Source organism: Podarcis vaucheri, assembly GCF_965113315.1.
Source record: "Podarcis vaucheri genome assembly, chromosome: Z".
Lineage (NCBI taxonomy): Eukaryota > Metazoa > Chordata > Lepidosauria > Squamata > Lacertidae > Podarcis > Podarcis vaucheri.
In genome coordinates this window covers 36,895,124-36,909,944 of record NC_138758.1, presented here as the reverse complement: position 1 = coordinate 36,909,944, position 14,821 = coordinate 36,895,124, and the positions used below count along the sequence as shown (strand labels likewise).

Below are 14,821 nucleotides of genomic sequence, written 5' to 3'. Positions count from 1 at the left end.
ACAACTTATTATCCACTCCAGACACTTAAGGCACATTCAATACACTTAAACATTTAACACACAGTTTATTATTATTATTTTTATTCAGGATTTTCTTGTTTTACAGGAGTGTAGTGCCTCGTATTTTTTTTTTACCCATGTAACATTTTTACAAATCCATTTCATTTGTTGAGGCATTAGGGGGAGAAGAAAAGAAAAAAGAAAAAAGAGAGGGGGTGGAGGGAGGGAGGATGGATAGGGGTGGGGTCGGGTGGCGGTGTTTCTATTATGTTTAATGTATGTAGAGTTTGGTGTCAGCGTTGCTTGTGTTGTTCACTTGTGTTCCTTTGGTGGTGAGAGAGGTTGGGGTTGGCCTAGGGTGTGATTGTTTGCTTGCGATTGGCTGTGGTGATCTTTGTTTTTGTGTGTGGGTGAGGTGGGTGGGTGTTTTGGATCAGTTTAGCCATATTGATTTGTATGCTGTTGGTGGATTATTGTCGCTGTCCTGTTGGGCTGTGTATGTGATAAAGGGGAGCCATACCGGGGTGAAGGCGTCTTCTTCTGTTTGTCCCCGTGTCAGTTTCAGTTTGTTAGTTAATTTTTCTAGTAGGGCTGTTTCCCATACTATTTGGTACCATTGGTCCATGCTTACTCCTGACAGGTCTCTCCAGTGTCTGGTTATGGTGTTTCTGGCTGCTGAAAGTAGGTGGGTTATGAGTTCTTTGTGGTGTAAATGGGCATTGTTGTCTTGGAAGATGTTAAGTAGGGCCAATTCTGGGGTGATGTCTATTACTTGCTTGGTTATTTTACATATTTCTTGTATGGTTGTTGTCCAGAATAGTTGGATTTTGGGACACTCCCACCACATGTGGAGGTACGTGCCTGTGGAGGTGCACCCTCTCCAGCATTTTGGTGAGGTTCCTGGGTGTATTAGCGCTAGTTTCCTTGGTGTTAGGTACCACCTGTAGGTGAGTTTCAGTGTGAGTTCTTTTCTTTTCGTTGATATGGATTTAAAGGGGGGTTTAGACCACATTCTGGTCCACTGAGTGGGGTTAATCTCATAGCCTATGTCATTCTCCCATTGTTTTTTGATTGCGTCTAGGGGGTTTGCGGGATTTTGGAGTAGTATTTTGTATATTGCGGATACCGTCCCTTTACCGTTTCCCTTTGTTGTTAGGAGGAGGTTTTCGAAGGTTGTCAGGGGCCTAGTTGCTGCTGATTTTACTGTTGGGTTGTTTAGGAGGGCATGTAGTTGGTGTTTTGTTAACCAGGGCATTTGGGTGTCTTCTAGTTTGTCTTGTATTTCTTGTGTTGACAAGGGTTTGTTATTTTTATAAAAGTCTATTAGGCGATATAAGCCTTTGGTTCGCCAGGTTTTTATCTTGAGGTTTTGTGCTGCATGGTGGAATAATGGGTGGTACGCCAGGGGGATTAGTGGGGATGGGGTTGGGGATAGTTTGCCTTTTTGTGTTTTCCATGCTTTGAGCATGGTCTGTGTGTACCTGTTAAGTGTTGTGGGAATTTTCTTTAGTTTGTTTGGGAGGAGTGGGTATGCTGTGGTGCAGGTGTTTTCAATTGTGTCCCTCTCTAGGTGTACCCATTGTTTTGTCTCATCTTCTAGTATATATGGGATTATATGGCGTATTTGGTTGGCATTGTAGTATGTTTCTATGTTGGGGATTCCCCATCCTCCTTCTGAGGTGGGGAGGTGCAGATATTTGGGGTTTATTCTTGGTTTTTTATGTGAGAAGATGAAAGAATGTAGTTTTCTCTGCCAACTGCGAAGTTGGGTTGAAGGGATCCAGATTGGGAGGGTTTGGAATAGGTAGGTTAGTTTTGGGAGTGTGATCATTTTGATCAGGGCTATTTTGTCTGAGAGAGTGAAGTTCATGTTGTTCCATCTCTTTAGGTCTTTGTTAATTTGTCGCCACAGGGGCTTGTAGTTGTGGAGGTACAATTTATTGAGGTTTCTGGTTATTTGTACCCCTAGGTATCTGAACTTGGTGTGGCAAGGTTTTATTTTGGTGATCTTCGTGAGTTCTTTTTGGGTGTGCGGAGGGGTGTTGAAGCACATAGCTTCTGACTTTGTAAAATTTACCTGTAGGCCCGACACCATTGCAAATGTGTTGAGTTCTCTGGTTAGGGAGGTTGCTGTGCTTATGGGGTCTGGTGTTGTGACCATTAGGTCATCTGCAAAGAGCCCTAATTTATAGGTTCTGCCTTTTATTTCCACTCCCTTGATGTCTGTGGCTGCTCGGATGCGGATTGCTAGGGGTTCCAGAGCCAGGATAAATAAGAAGGGAGACAGTGGGCATCCTTGTTTTGTGCCTCTTTGGATAGCTATAGTGTTAGAATCCATATTGTTAGTTCTGCATTTTGCTGAGGCTTGGGAATATATTTGTTTGAGGGTTTGTAGGAAGTTGGGACCAAATTTCATGTTAGTTAGTACTGCTAGTATGTATTTCCACTCCAAGCAATCAAAGGCTTTGAGGATGTCTAGGGACATAATTGTCAATGGGAGTTTGGTTGCCTTGCTGTGTTCGATCAGGTTCAGTAGTTTCCTGATGGGGTCTGTTATATTGCGGCCAGGGACAAAGCCAGTCTGGTCTGGGGCTATTAACTTGTGTAGGAAGATTTTTAGGCGGTTGGCCAAGATTGATGTGAAGATCTTGTAGTCTTGGTTTATTAATGAAATTGGGCGGTATGATTCGACTTTGAGGCTGTCTTTTAGTGGTTTTGGGATGCAGACTATTCTGGAGTGGGTCCAGGTTTTGGGGATGGGGCCCCCTTTTATGATGTCGTTGAATAGGCGGGTCATGTAGGGCATCAAGGGTTCTTTGAATTTCTTATAGAATTCTGCTGTGAAGCCGTCTGGGCCTGGGGCTTTGTGTGGTTTCAGGTTTTTGAGGACCGCATCTATTTCCTCTGGGGTGATAGGGCTGTCCATGAATTCCTGTTCCTCATCAGTTAGGGTAGGCATGTTTAGTCCTGCTAGAAATGTTCTGATTTCCTTCTCTGGTGGGTTATGGGAGGTGTATAGGTTGGAGTAGAATTCTGCAAATTCTGAGGTTATTTCTTCGGGGGAGAATGTTATGTTGCCGGTTTTTTTGGTGATGCAGTGTATTCTTGTTTTGAGTGCTTTTTTCCTACATCTATTTGCTAGTAATCTGGAGTTTTTCCCTCCATATTCGTAGAAACGTTGTTTAGAGTATAGAATGTTGATCATTGTTTTGTTAATTTCTAGGGAGTCTAGTTCTCTCCTTTTTTGTTCTATAAGTTTGAGGAGTTTTTTAGATCCTGTTTGTTTGTAGCGTGATGAGAGGGCTATGATGTCTTGTTCTGTTTTGCTAATTTTTGAGGAGGTTTGTTTTTTAAGGAATGTTTTCTCTTTTATGCAAGCTCCTCTGGTGACCGCTTTCATTGCGTCCCATAGGAGGGGGGTTGTTATATTGTTTACATCGTTTTCTTTGAAGTAGTTTTGGAGGGTTTTTGTGAGACTCTCTCTAATTTGTTTGTTTGTAGTTAGGATGGGGCTGAAGGACCATGATGGGGTGGTTTGTGTTCCTTCTCCTATTTTAACAATGACTTCTACTGGGGCGTGGTCTGTGATTTTAATGTTACCTATGTTTGTTGATTCCACTGAGGGGATCAGACCCTGTGTGAGTAGAATGCTGTCCAGTCTGGACACTGTATCATGGCGTCCCGATTGGAATGTATGGCTGATGTCTCCTGGGTTTTGCTCACCCCAAATGTCGTAGAGACCCCTGTTTTTTAGCATTTTTAGTAACTTGTAAGAGTTCCTGGTTGTTGGGGGTTTCCTTCGGAGGAAGGTTGCCCATGGGGTTGTGGGGTGGATATCTTTCAGAGATATACCTTTCATATTCAGATTGAGGTCCCCTCCTAGGATTGCTTCCCCTTCAGAGAAGGAGAGGAATTTGTTTAGTGTCTTCTGGAAGAATTCCAATTGTTTCGTGTTTGGGGCGTATATGGAGCCGATTGTCAGTTTGATTTTGCCATCTAGTGTCCCTTTAGCGAAAATGAATCTGCCTTTTTTGTCCTTGAGGACTGTTGTGGCAGTGAAGTTCAGGTCTCTACTGAGTATTATGGCTACCCCACGAGCTTTCCCTGAGCCTCGTGCGACCCACTGTTGACTGAAGCGGGGGTCGCTCAGGAGTTTGCTGCCTTTGGGTGGGTTGTGTATTTCTTGTAGGAAGGTGATGTGTGGTTTCATGGTGTTTATGTATGAGGTGATGCGTTTCCTTTTGATGGGGTTTCCCAGCCCCCTCACGTTCAATGTAATTGCTTTTAGGTTAGCCATCTTGCTTATCTATTATGTGGGGCGATTCCCTGCCAACCCGTTCGGGTTGTCTTGTGTCTCTCTCTTCGTGTTGTTTAAAGGACCGGTGGGGTTGCGCTGACCTAGGGTGTGGTGGGTGGGGGGCTAATGGGATTAGAGTAAGATTTGGGTTAAAGAGTAGGGGGTAGGTTGTAGGGAGTTTCCTATATGTAGTCATATAGGTGTTTGTTTGGGGTATTTTAGGCCATCTGGCATTTAGCCAGTTGGTCCTAGGTCTCAGCTGGTGTGGAAGGCCGTGTTCAAGGACAGGCCATCCCCCCTGTTGTTTGCGATAGGGGGTGATCAGTGAGACAGTGTGAAGTGACTTTGTAACGTCGCTGTCAGGTATAAGGTTCATGAGCAATGTTGCCAATGTTATGAGCAACATTGTTGGTGTGTTGGGGTGGGGATGTGGGTGTTGGTACGCTCTGGTGCCACCATCGTGCTGGTTGGGTATCAGAATTTAGCCTGATTGTGGGTTGTGTTATTAAGGTTGGAGGAGTTGTTTTTCCCTAGTATGGAGTATGGGGGTGTTGAAGGTGTGGGTGATGGGGAATGTGGTTGAGGTCGTCTGGACTGGTGTTGGGGTGGGGATTCCTGTGGGGGTGCGGGGCTGGGGGGGGATGTTGATGGTGTTAACTAAATCTATGGGGTTTTTTTGGGGGGGGAGAGGGGGGAAAGGGGGGGAATCACCAGTCCTTCAGTTTGTGGTTTTTCCTGGTTGCTTCATTCGGCTGGGGTTGTTGTTGTTGTAGGGTTGTCCATCTGCGATGAATTGGTTTGGTTAATCTTGGTCTGGTTTCTTGTGTCGTATGGTCGGCGGGACGGTTCTGAGCATGATGCTTGCCTGTATTGGTTTTCGTTGTTGTGCCGCTTCTGTTGTTTCTTTTTCTTCTGTACCGTTGTCCAGTTGTTTGCTGTTGTTTCCTCGTGGTTGGGGCTGTCACTTGGTGGGTTTGTCGGTTGCCATTCCGGTGGGAGGTCGAGTTCGAGGTTCTTTAGTAGTTGCAGGGCCTCAGGTATGTTGGTAGCCATGTGTTGCGTTGTATTGGTTGTTACAATGAGGCGGAAGGGGAAGCCCCATCGGTATTTGATCCCTGCTTGTTGGAGACGCTGGGTGCATGGGCGCAGGCTTTTCCTCCGGTTTAGGGTATCCTGAGATAGGTCCTGTAAGGCCAGAATAGGGGTTTCTCCATATCGAAGGTTGGTTGAGTTTTTGAGGTGGTGCCACACCTCTTCCTTCTTTTTGTAGCGTGTGAAGCATACAATGATGTCTCTTGGGGGGGTGCTGGGTTTTGGCATAGGTTTTAGGGCTCTGTGAGCCCTCTCCAAGTCATCTGCCTCAAGTTTCAGGCTTGGGACTGTGTTTTTCAGCCAGCGTATAATTAGGTCTGCTGGGCTTTTCTCCTCTGTTTTTTCAGGAAAGTTGCGGAAGCGGATGTTACAACGTCTATTGCGGTCTTCAAGGTCGGCTTGCTTAATTTTCATCTCTCTGTGTTCTGCTTCCATTTGGTTTACCAGTTCGTCCAGTTTCTTGTTCACACGTGCATTCTCTTCCCGGTATTGCTCTATTATTCTTTCTTGCATTTGGTTCTTGTTCTCTAGAGCTTCCACTTTGGAGGTTAGATTGTTGATTAGTACCTGCATGGGAGCCATTGTGGCTTTCAGTGTTTCTTCTAGTCTTGCTTCCATTTCCCTCAGATCTCGTTTCGTTATTGGGTGGTCATTGTCTTGAAGGGGAGTTACCGTCTTAGCATTGTTTGCCATTTCCCTGGTTGGTGTCGTCTTGGTCTCCCTGATTTTGGTTTGAGGTTGGCTTGGCGTCCTCTTGGGGTAGGGCGTGTGGTGGTTAGGAGTTGTGGCAGTGGTGATTCCTGGGTATTGTTGGGTTGCTGAGCTGATCAGGCTTTGTTGGTTGGTGGCTTCTACAGAGCGTTTGGGTTAGGTGGTCATTTGTGTCACTTCTAGTCTGTGTTTTAAGAACTTCTTTAGGGCTTCTGCAGATGCCCCAGCGGTGCCGCCGAGGCGGGGGGGGGGGCAGGCAAGCAGAGGTGGGTAGACTAATGGACAGACAGTTCACATAAAGGGAGGGGGGTTAGCAGGTAGAGATGCAAGAGATTGGAGGGGTGGGGCCAGGGGAAATATGTGTAAGGAGGGGGTTGTATATGCCCCAAAGGGGTATTGGGGTCCAGTTAAGGTGGAAGTTGGGGTTGGGAGTGCGCTCAGAAACAGACAAATGGGCTATATGTAAAGGGTGGAGGGAGAAGAAAGGGAAGAAGAAGAGAGAAAGAAGAAGGGGGGAGGCGGGGGAAGAGGGGAGATTGGAGTAAAAGAGAAGGGAGAGGGAGAGACAAAAAGAGAGTTGAAAAATAGAGGAGAGATAGTACAGTAATATCAGTGGTAAAGATTCAAATGAAGGGTGGCTGCAGCAGCAGTGGACCCTCTTTTAAAAGGAAAAGAGATAAAAGTAGGTATATGGGGGGAGGGATAAAAAAGGTATATATATATATTAAGGAGGGAGGGAGGGGAGGAAGGGGTTAAAAAAGGAAAGGGGTTTAAAAAAAAAAGGAAAGGGGGGAAAAAAAGGTAGTTTCTCCTTTGTTATGCTGCTTCTCTGTGTTTCCCGGTGGGGCTCAGCCACGTGTTGTTTTTTCGGAGCCTTTTCTGCCTTCCCGTGCTCACGTACCTCTCCTCTGCCTTCTCCCTGGCAGAGATGGGGGCGGCAACGGCAAGTTTGGGGCTCCTTTTTCTTTCTTTTTCTTCCTCTCTCCCCCTTTCTTTCTCCCTCTCCGCGTTGGCTCCACTGTCCTCCCGGTTCTGGAGCTCCTCTCCGCTGTTGGGGGGGGGGTGGTCGGGTGCCTTTCCGGCTCAATCTAAGTCGTGGGGGGGTGTTTTGGCTCCTTGGATAGATGCCTGGGCACCCCCAATTCCTCTCCGCTGGCGGTGCTGGCGGCAGCAGACCTGGGGTGGCCAGACAGAGCCTTTTACTCTGGCTGGCTTCAGGAGCTCTTCTCTGCTGTTGCAGCTGCCATGCTGCCTCGCCGGAAGTCCATTTAACACACAGTTAAAAGCACATGGTTTCCCCTAAGGAATCCTGTGGGAGGTAGTTTCACTCTCACAGAGCCGTAATACCCAGCAGTCTTAACAAACTACAATATAAAGCAGTTTTCTATCTTGCATTCCTATCTTCGGACGCGGGTGGTGCTATGGTCTAAACCACTGAGCCTCATGGGCTTGCTGATCGGAAGGTTGGCAGTTCAAATCCATGCAAAGGGGTGAGCTCCCATCAGTGGCAGAGCTTCATGCTCCAGCACCAGGGGGCGGAGAGCAGACAGGGGCCTGGCACATGTCCTGGGGGCATGGTGCCCAGCGCGGGCAGGGGAGCAGCTACGATGGCACCCCACCGGGATCACGCTGCTGGGGCGGTGCGCTCCCGCTGCACTCCTCTTCCTCTGCCACTGGCTCCCGTTGCTCTGTCCCAGCTTCTGCCAACATAGCAATTTGAAAGCATAGCAGTGCAAATAGATAAATAGGTATCACTGAGGCAGGAAGGTAAACAGTGTTTCTGTGCGCTCTGGCTTCCTTCACGGTGTTCTGTTGTGCCAGAAGCAGTTTAGTCATGCTGGCCACATGACCCAGAAAGCTGTCTGTGAACAAATGCTGGCTCCCTCAGCCTGAAGTAAGCTGAGCACTGCACCCTATAGTCGCCTTTGACTGGACTTAACCGTCCAGGGGTCCTTTACCTTTACCTTGTCTTTGGAATTACAACTCAGAAGTCCTTCTCTCTAACTCTGAAAGTCTCTAGAGAATGATTGTGGCCAGTGCCAGATTTACGTATAAGCTAAACAAGTTATAGCTTAGGGCCCCACTCTCTTGGGGGCCCCAAAATTTTTTAAAGGGAAAAAACAACTAGATGTACATTTCCAAAATATAAGATAAAAAAACAAAAATAAAACCTACATACAGCAACAGTGTTTTGTGTTGCGTATGCTCCTATGATGTAAGTAATGTGCCCCGTCTGCTAGCCTGCTGCCTAAAATATCACTGATTTGCTCATTTCTATATCAATTACTTTGATAAAATACATATTTGTTATGTGCAAATGGCTTTAGATACCTATTAGGTCCATAAATTACCATCTAGCATATATTCAACACAAAAATCAGCAACAATTTGTTGTTGACAAAGGACAGCTGGAACCGCCGACTTTCTGATTGGCAAGCCCTAGGCTCTGTGATTTAGACCACAGCGCCACCCATGTCCCCTAAATCCAGCCCTGATTATGGCTATTCAGTGAAGAAAAGAGACTCTTTACATGTCCCAGCAGCATTGAGCCCTGGCATTTCATTTTGACATTACTGAGTGTGGTAAATATCTCTCTGTGTGGTTATATGAAGTTTTTTTTTGTTTTTTTTTACTGCAAACCATATAGCCTGAGAAGTAAACAGGTCATACATTTCTGAATAAATATCAGAAATAAATATTATACAGTACACACCCACATATAAGCAGGTTCCCAGGCTAAACCCTGCTGAATGCTTGTTTGTATTAAGTCCTGGCTATTACACAACAGATAAAATGGACTGGTGAGAATATGTAAGTCCTTTTACTCTACTAATGTTCTGATTGTTATTAAAATAATGCATTTTGTAACAGAAGCCATGTGGCTCTTGATGAATATGTGGTTTTTCATACAGCCAATATGGTGTAACGGTTAGAGTGTCAGACTCGGACTTAGGAAACCAGAGTTCCCCTACTTGACCATGAAGCTCACTGGGTATGACTTTGAGCCAGCCCTGCCTCTCAGCCTAACCTACCTCACAGGGTTGTTGTGTTAAATAAAGAGGGAGATAGAACCATATATGCCACCATGAAGTCCTGGGAGAAATAGGTGGGATATAAATACAGTGGTACCTCGGGTTACATACGCTTCAGGTTACAGACTCCGCTAACCCAGAAATAGGGCTTCATGTTAAGAACTTTGCTTCAGGATGAGAACAGAAAACATGCTCCGGTGGCACGGGGGCAGCAGGAGGTCCCATTAGCTAAAGTGGTGCTTCAGGTTAAGAACAGTTTCAGGTTAAGAATGGACCTCCGGAACGAATTAAGTACTTAACCTGAGGTACCACTGTAATAGAGTTGAAAGAGACCCCTCTAGGCTCATCTAGTCCAACTCTCTGCAATGTAGGATTCACAGCTAAAGAATCCCTGACAGATTACCATCTCTTTAAAAACCTTCAATGAAGGACAGCCCACCACCTTCCAAGGTAGTCCATTCCACTGTCAAACAGCTCTTACTGTCAGAAAATTCTTCCTAAGATTTAGTTGCGATCTCCTTTCTTGTCTGTGAAGACACTGATTTGGGTTCTATCCTCCAGAGTAGAAGAAAACAAGTTTGGTCCATCCTCCGTGTGACAGCCCTTTAGATATTTGATGATGGCTATCCTTTCCACTTCCAGTCTTTTATCCAGGCTAAACATGCCCAACTCTCTTCACTTTTCCTCCTAAGGCCTGGTTTCCAGACACTCAATCATCTTGGTGGCCCTTCTCTCCACACCTTCCAAGTTGTCAATATCCTCCTTAAACTGTGTTGCCCAGAACTGGACACTGTACTCCAGGTGGGGGCTGACCAAGGCAAAATAGAGTGATCCTATAACTTCCCTTGATCTGGACACTCTGCTGTACTTCAGTTGATGCAACCTAGGATTGCATTAGCAGTTTTTGCTGCTGAGTCCCAGAATTGACTCATGTTAAGCTTGTGGTCAACTAAGACCTTTAGATCCACATGTACTCCTGTCAAGCCACGTGTCCCCCATCCTTGCAATCAATCAAATCAGATAAAATAAAATCAAATCACCGGAGACACATCTTGTCATAAAGACCCTTGCTCCCCCCTTACCTTTTTCATAATATACTTCTTTCTGCTGCCATCTTTTTCTTTCTCCACTTTTGATTCCACTATCAGCATTGTCCCAAGGGCCCCATGAGGCAGCATATTCAGAATCTGTAAGGAATAGTAGATGTATGCAAGGCAAATGGTTGAAGGACAGTGGGACCACCTTAAAGGCACCATAATTCCTCAAGACAAGACAGATACGTTTCAGTTATGCACAGAATGATTGTTACTCAGATCACAATATATTGTGAAGAAATAAATTGATTATTTTAATCAGATCTACACTGTACACACAAAATGTTTTTAGCAGTTGTCACAAAAGGGACAGTAAAAGTGCCTGTCTGATGTCAACAGGCACTGGCAGGGAGTTCCAAATTAATCCATCACAATATAGTGGGAACAAAGAGAAGGAATTTTCAAGCAGATCCACACTGTACATCTAGAGCCCATTCAATACACATCTAAAGCTGACAGTCTGCTTTAAAAAATACATGGTAACTTAGTTAAAGAACTTATAGCTCTATGAGGGGGAAATAACAGCTCCTGGGATTCTTTGGGGGAAGTTATGAACTTCAGATGCGCATTAAATGTGCTTTAAATATATGCAGTTTACTCCTTCACAGAACTACAATTCCCAGCACCTTTAACAAACTACAGTTCCAATTATTCTTTGGAGAACATTTAAAATTCAGAATTAAAAACAGTTGAAACATTCCCTGTTTGCATCTCTCACTGATTCTCTTTCCTCCAGGACTCAAGACCCATATGGAGGCAACACTTCCCCACACCTTTACAACCATTCTAGTGGGAATAGTAAAATAAAAAGTCTACGAATGACAATGATGATAGCAGCATTGTTCCATCCATCCCCTCCTTGAAAACTTAGCTTGCCCCCAGACACCCCTCCCTAGGTCTGAGATGCCTTCTCACACAAATTGCCCATATGTTAACCCCTCACCCCCAATTCCTACCACTCCCCTGTAATGAAATAAATATACATAGAGGATGGGCAGTCATTTTGGTCTTCCAGATGTGATTGTACTACAACTCCCAGATGTCAGCGTGGTCCAGTAGTCGGGGGATAAAGAGAATTTTAGCCTTAACAGCATGTGGAGAGGCTATAGAAATGTTCCTTTCATCCTCCAGATGTTGTTGAACCACAACTCCCAGCAGCCTCGTGAGCCAGAATGGACAAACCATCAGGGGATGACGGGAATTGTAGTCTAGGGGAGATACAGTATAGATTTTTTTCCAATCCTGCCCCCTCCGTCACTTCAAATGCATGTGTGGGGAGGGGGAGGAGTCAAACTTCCGTTGCTTTCCCTCCTCCTCGCCTCAAATCGTCGTCCCCCCCGCCTCAGGCCAACCCTCTGCCCCCCCCGCCACACCTCGTAGTTCTCCATGGCTGGCCGGGGAAGTGGGAGGGGCAACAGACACAAACGGCTCCCGCCTTCCTCCTCCTCTCCCCTCCCCCCACTCGTTCTTCACCTGCCAATTCTGTGGCGGGAAAAAAGTCTGCCTCGTCCTCAGACCTGTTTTACCTTTCCCCGCCCATTTTCAACTTTCTTCAGCATATATATATATATATATATATATACTCCTTTTATGATATCCAAATGTATTTCGCAGTTCCGCCCCCCCCGCCAACTTTTTAGAATTTAGCTTATAACCTTACCCAAAAACGGAACCTACTTCTTCCCCCACCCTCTCTCTCTCACACACACACACACACACAAAAACCCCAATGTGATATTTTATTAGGGTTGCTGCACACCAATTCCTCTAGAGGGCATGACGTGCTTTAGAGAAAAAGGCTCCAAAGCATGTGCAAAGTGGTTTTTTTGGCCCACAATGAATTTTTTTTTTAAAGGGTCAAAGTGATTTGAGAACAGTGAAGGGTGTCTTTCCTTTGCTAATACAGCTGGTTTTAAAAATAAACCCAACAACCAAAAGTCTGCAAAGTTACTTTTAGGCTTTAGCAAATATTTGCTAATCATAGGTCTAAGTGGAGGTTGCTGGGTAGCACTTTTGTGCTAACTGAAAATCAGTGAATGTCTATTATTATTATTATTAAACAATTATTATGAAAGGACAGGTAGCCGCATTTCATTGTTATGAAAACTAGATGACAATGACAATAATTATGATGATGTTCTTATTATTATGGATCATTGTTGATTTTAAGTCTCAAGGCAATTCACAATCATATAAGGAACTAAAGCAGATTTTAAAATAATACCAAAAGCAACAAATGAAGTTAGATTTAAAAGCAATACAGTGGTACCTTGGGTTACATACCTTCAGGTTACAGACTCCGCTAACCCAGAAATAGGGCTTCAGGTTAAGAACTTTGCTTCAGGGTAAGAACAGAAATTGTGCAGCAGCGGCACAGCAGCAGAAGGAGGCCCCATTAGCTAAAGTGGTGCTTCAGGTTAAGAACAGTTTCAGGTTAAGAACAGACCTCCAGAACGAATTGAGTTCTTAACCCGAGGTACCACTGTACAGATAAATAGTCCAGGCAAAGATCTTTTAAAAAAGGTGCTTTTCAACTAAGTTTACTCAGAGTATATACATTGAAAGTTATGGACATTAGTCATATTCATTAAGATCATAACTGAAAAGCATGTTTAAAAAGCAACATAAACCTAGCAGCTGAATGAAGCAAACTAAAAAACCAATGTGAATAAAGTCTTAAGCTGGGTCAAATTTCTAGATACACTAAGATCACATGCACACCATACATTTAAAGTACATGGCTTTGCCCAAAGAATCATAGGAAGTTTAATTTTCTCTTTCACAGAGCTACAATTCTCAGCACCCTTTTAAAAAAACTATAATTCCCATTATCCTTTGGAGGAAGTCATGCTTTAATTATGCTTTAAATGCATAGTATGGATGTGATATAAGATTGTGTCCTAGAACAGTTGATTGTGATGCTGACGATATGGGAAGCAAAACCTGGGATGTTATTATGTATTTTTCCATTTAATATCCCACCTTTCCCTCCCAGGAGCTCAAGATGGCTTATTCAGCAGTGACACTGAGGACCTGGTGTGTGATGCCAGCATTGCTGAATCTTTTGGAAGCAGTGCCATATTGCTGTCAGATTCAGTGTTGTATGCAAAGGGAACTGGTGTGAAGGAAAGTAAAGCACAATCACTTCAAAAGAGGAAACCACAAAAAAAAAAACCAACACAGAGTATTGGTAAAAAGGAAATTGGAATTGAAAGCTAAAAGAGTCAAATCTCTTTGAAGAACTTGTATAACCAGGTAAAGTACCATCAAGTCCAAGAGGATGCCTGCATGACTGACATATGCTATGTTCCCTACAGCAGCCCTGTAATGTAGAGACGGGGTTGTTTGCCATTCTCACATTGCAGATGGGAGGCAGGGAGGTTAAGTAAGAATGGCTTTGTTTAATGCCACCTGGTGAGTTCATCACAGGAGAGGTGAGATTCAAACCAGAGATTTCGTGATTTTTAGTCTCTGAGATGCACTGGACTTCAACAGATAGGTTGGGAGTCCCACTACCTGGCTGTAGCACCTGACCTCAGGTGGGACGCAATAGCAGTACTGCTACCATACAAATACGTATATACTGTTATGGGTTTCCCTGTAAGATTTCTATGTGTATAGGCTGCCTTGGGGCAATATCTGGGTCAGCTTTGACAAAAAAAGTTGGGAAGTGATCTAGTGTTAGGCATAATTGATATAGGAGGCCCTCTTGTAGTTATTTGGGTCTCTACATAAGTGCTTTGAATTTGGCCCAGTGGCAAATCGGCAATCAGCATAGTTAATACTGCCATTGTTGCTTTTAGTTTTACATTTATATCCCATATTTCCTCCAAGTAACTCAAAGTGGTGTACACAGTTTTGCTTCTTCCCATTTTATCCTCACAACAACCCTGTGAAGAATGTTAGGCTAAGAGTGACTGACCCTTCTCCAGGTTCCCTGCAAGGAAGGCTCAAAAGATGGTGACAAGGGAAAGGGCCTTTCCAGTGGTGGTTCCTCACCTGTGGATTGCTCTCCCATGTGAAGTTCACCTTCTACCTTCACTGCCATCTTTTTTGGTGCTGGACTGATCTTTCCCTTCAGGCTTTTGATGAACCAAACTGATTTTATTCTGCTGTTAGCATTCTGCCAGTGCTTCCTGTTACTGTTATAGCGTGTATATATGTCCATGAATTGTGTTTGTATGATAATGTTAAACGTCTCATTTGAATTTGTAATAGTATAATGTTTATATACTGTATTGGGGAAGGGCCATAGTTCAATGGTAGATCATCTGTCTTGCATGCAGAAGGTCCACAGTTCAATCCTGAGTATCTCCAGATAGCTCTGGGAAAGATTCCCTGTACCAAACCCCAAGAAGCTGCTGCTAGTCAGTGTAGGCAATACTGAACAAGACTCAGCAGATGACAGCTTTTTATTTAATTCAGCCTTTAATTCAGAACTGTAAGGACTAGAATCTTACTTTATCTTTAGAGGAAGGGGTGTAGTTCAGTGGTACAGCATGTGCTTTGCATGCAGGAGGTCCCAGGTTCAGCTCCCAGTGGCATCTACAGGTATGGCTGGGAAGGAATTCTTGCCTGGAAACCCCGATTTGCTG

At 44.5% G+C, this 14,821-nt stretch overlaps 1 protein-coding gene across 4 annotated transcripts in view; it reads right to left on the bottom strand.

The window, feature by feature from the left end:
• Nucleotides 1-11,908, bottom strand: part of STKLD1 (serine/threonine kinase like domain containing 1) — a 34,871-nt gene extending 22,963 nt beyond the window's left edge. Inside the window, exons 1-2 of one of the 4 annotated variants that reach the window (XM_082207825.1) lie at nucleotides 11,887-11,908; nucleotides 10,215-10,319 (exon numbers count right to left, since the gene is read on the bottom strand). In XM_082207825.1, the coding sequence (XP_082063951.1) occupies nucleotides 10,215-10,310 (96 nt within the window). In that variant the 5' untranslated portion in view covers nucleotides 10,311-10,319; nucleotides 11,887-11,908. Of the gene's footprint in view, nucleotides 1-10,214; nucleotides 10,320-11,209; nucleotides 11,568-11,599; nucleotides 11,697-11,886 lie in introns of those variants that run through there. The other 3 variants (XM_082207826.1, XM_082207823.1, XM_082207824.1) reach the window with 3 other exon arrangements.
• Nucleotides 11,909-14,821: the final 2,913 nt, after the last annotated feature.